A 3,442-nucleotide genomic window follows, 5' to 3' on the forward strand; every position below is an offset into this window, starting at 1 on the left:
TCCCAACGTCCGCGGCAGAGGCAGACGGCGCTTACTTGTTGCACAGAGTCAACAAATCAGAGGCGACTCGATTGCCGAAGCCGCAGCTCAAATGCTCTATCGGTAGGCATGCCTTTCTATGCGCTTTTCAAGTATTTCTCTAAGACCTCTACTGAGAGACTAGCTTTATGGAAGAGAGAGCAGCTAAAGGAAGGCAGTTAGACAGTGAGACTCTGCCAGCCGTTCTATGCCATTCTCAAAACGAATTTTGCTTCAATAAACACAAGTTGAAAGAGTAGCTGAGGGATTGAAGTCAACTGTTGTTTGTTTCAACTTTTTTTTACATTTGTCAAACAAGATTTCAACTTAAAATTGTTTGGTTTTGCCTTCATGTACATTGGGCATTAGTGCTTTTGTCTTTCTCCCGGTTTCATCTTTGGGACGAGTCATAAATTATGCAGGGCAACCACTGAAAGTCAGTGAGGCCTCGTTTACTCTGCGCAATATGGCACAGACGTGGCAACAGTTCTTCGAGCTGGTCAAAAACCTGAACTTTACCAGACTCAAAACGGAGAGTGCGTGAGTGAGTGCATATGAAATGGAAATTTTTCTATTTTTCCTTCGAGTTAGGCAATGCGACAAACGGCGATCCGAGTACAGAGACCGGAACGAGCAGCGACCAAGCCTGCTGCAGCCGAAGCATAAGGAAAACTGCTCGGACAAAGAAACTTAATAAGAAACTCGTAAGTCCAACAAGAAACCGCCAAACTAACTCCATTTCTCGCTCAATTCCCTTACTGTGCAGGCTGTCCACTTTGATACGACCCAGTTGCAGCACCTAGAAGTTAATAAGCCGCGCTACGTATCGAGCACTCACTTGCGACTGCCGTCCGCAGCCAAAAAGGCAGCTGCCCTAAAACAATCAACAATATCCGGCATGAAGCAAAACAATATGAGCCCGAATAGAGTCCTAAAAGAGGGCGCCAAGGCTCATAAATAAACCAACAATGATCGAAAAGTCCTCGAACCTTCGGCTATTTTAGTGCTACGAACTGAGTCGAAGGCTGCCGGAAAGCAGCTCAGACTGAACAGAGACAATGGTCTCTTACAGGGCTTACAGGGTATCAATCAGTTGGTCAATGCTTACCTACTCATACCCACAGCAGCACGCATTAATTATGTCAATTCCAGAGTTTTTCTTTCAGTGTGCAGCCTCCTCCTTTTCCTCCTGCTTGTAGCTGTCAACTGATAATGAAACCTTAGCACTGTTGCTTTGATCTGATGCACAGGTGTAGCAAGCTCACACACCCACACACAGAGAGTGTGCATGTGTGTGCTGTACACACACTCATTGAATTTGGTCGTCAACAAATGACAAAACGCAAATAGCGCTCAACCCCCGGCGCACTGCCAATACCACCAATTATGCTAGGCAGGAGGTGTTGGGCAACTGGGGCTATTAGCGCCCAGTGGAAGCCAACATTCTAATGAGTTGCCTGGCAGCCGTTGGTCGTTGCTGAAATGCGAGTGCTGAAATGTTTTCCTTCTCTGTTATTTTGACGCCTCTGCTTGAGCCCAACGTGTGGCAGGGGGCAGGGGATGGGCAAATAGCGCTTATGTGGTATGCGATGGCTTCGATAAATGTCTCTGTGTGTGTGTGCATGTGTTGTCTTGTTTTTCTGGTTTATTGGGCTAATTCAATAACCAACAAGAGCGTCAGGCAGGCAGTAAAAAACACAACAAGGACAACGCTGCTGCCGCTGAGGTTTACGTTTTTGAAGTCTGGGCGGGCAGGGACTTGGGTTGAATGTCTGCCGTTTGTATCTAAATAGCAGAAGCAAAAAACACACACAGATAGACACACACGGGTTTAATGGGGCCTGGTAGCTTGCCTTAATGCATGGCAGTTATCTGCCCACAGGATTTCCGTTTTAGATCATCGCACAAAAAACACACACACAAGCACAGGCAAATGGAGTGGGCGAAGCATCCTGGCAATGTCCTGGCGGCGAGTGTTGAGACCATTGGCAGTTCGCACTCAATCAGATAACTTTACGCAAAGCCAAAGCCAAAGGAATTCACCAGCCGCAAGCCACAAATATGATAGGTGTGTGGGTGTGCCAAAGAGAGAGAGAGAGAGAGAGAAAGAGATGCCTAATATAATTGGACTGCATGGACAATGTGTATTCAGTGCAAGAGAAATTCTGCTAAAATCAAAAATCATTTATTAAATAATGGAAATACTTTAAGATAAATTGTAAATAAATGATATTTCTTAAATATGCAATTCAATAAAATGTGCAATGATTTAAAAATATGTTGAGCTTTTCAGAAACCGCTGCGTTAACTAACACCCACGCAACCACCCAACCACACACAGCAACATCTATTAGCAATGTGTGTGCTTGGAAATTTGGCAGGCAGTAAATCAATTCGATAGGCAGAGCGGCAGCGCGGCAGAGCACAAGGACAACCCTCGCTGCTGGCACATACGAATACGAGTTTATAACTTTATCGGGCATAACGAGTACATTATCCTGGCGCAGGCTGGCACACGTTCGTCCTGTCTTGTGTTTTTATTTCTCTTCTTTTTTTTGCGGCATTTAAAAATAACTTTAATGGAAAATTTATCGATCAGCATGCGTCAGTAGGGGGAATAGCAGGACTAAAACTCCTGCTGCTGCTGTCGATCCCCGCATTGAGATAAGCAACGCATAAGCAAGCACAAAGGCAGCCAAGAATAGCAACAACAACGTGTGCGTATGCATAGCCAGTAAATCGCCTGAATAGAAATCAACAAGGATATTATGTGCCAGGCATGTCCTTGTGGCAGCCGTTTAACCATTTTGCAGGTTGCCCGCTTGCGCTGCCAACATATTAAGACATTTTAGTGCCGTTTTCACTTCATTAGTTTTGATTTCGATTCGGATCTGGACTTGGATTTTGCATTTCCCTTTGAATTTCAAAGTGCGCAACGCACAGCCAATGAACATAAACTCGTTGCTCACGAGCCTGCAGAATGGAATGCATCTAAATGGACTTTGTTCTAGATTTCCCATTGAACTCACTTACTAGATATGATAATCCATAAAGGGAGAAAGGTAGCGAGGAGGAGAGAGATAGAAAGAAAGAAATGAGAGAATGAGACAGAGAAAGACATGGAGAGAGGCATAGACAGAGAGAGTGAGAGAGACATAGGGAGAGATTGAGATAGAGAGAGATAGAGATAGAGAGATATAGAGATAGAGAGATAGAGAGATAGGGAGATAGAGAGAGAGACAGAGAGAGACATAGAGAAAGAGAGATAAGCAAGTAGAAAGTGAGATATATATATAAATACATAGAGAGAGAAAGAAACAGAGGGGAGAGAGAGAGAAGACTACATATAGTGAGAGATACTGAGAAGGAGAGAGACAAGTATAGAGAGAATAGATACATAGAGAGAGAAAGAGACAGAGAGGGA

General features: G+C 44.4%; 1 protein-coding gene across 2 annotated transcripts; it reads left to right on the forward strand.

Moving 5' to 3' along the window:
- Positions 1-306: 306 nt before the first annotated feature.
- Positions 307-1,600, forward strand: LOC111603148. Of its 2 annotated transcripts, none has more exons than XR_002751661.2 (3): positions 307-558; positions 610-722; positions 785-1,593. XR_002751661.2 is itself a non-coding variant. In XM_023320623.2 (3 exons), exons 1-3 carry the CDS (start codon positions 485-487, stop codon positions 977-979), a joined length of 378 nt encoding a protein of 125 aa, XP_023176391.1. In that variant the 5' UTR covers positions 312-484; the 3' UTR covers positions 980-1,600. The 2 variants fall into 2 exon arrangements, 1 of the variants encoding a protein (XP_023176391.1); XM_023320623.2 differs by having other exon boundaries at positions 312-554; positions 785-1,600.
- Positions 1,601-3,442: the final 1,842 nt, after the last annotated feature.

This window comes from Drosophila hydei, unplaced genomic scaffold (genome assembly GCF_003285905.1).
Source record: "Drosophila hydei strain 15085-1641.00,03,60 unplaced genomic scaffold, DhydRS2 tig00000211-arrow-pilon, whole genome shotgun sequence".
NCBI classification, from domain to species: Eukaryota; Metazoa; Arthropoda; class Insecta; order Diptera; family Drosophilidae; genus Drosophila; species Drosophila hydei.

Coding starts and splice junctions, on each gene's coding strand:
- LOC111603148 (XM_023320623.2), top strand. CDS start 485: ATGGCACAGACGTGGCAACAGTTCTTCGAGCTGGTCAAAAACCTGAAC. Junction 555..609: donor TACCAGACTCAAAACGGAGA/GTGCGTGAGTGA, acceptor CCTTCGAGTTAG/GCAATGCGACAAACGGCGAT. Junction 723..784: donor AGAAACTTAATAAGAAACTC/GTAAGTCCAACA, acceptor CTTACTGTGCAG/GCTGTCCACTTTGATACGAC.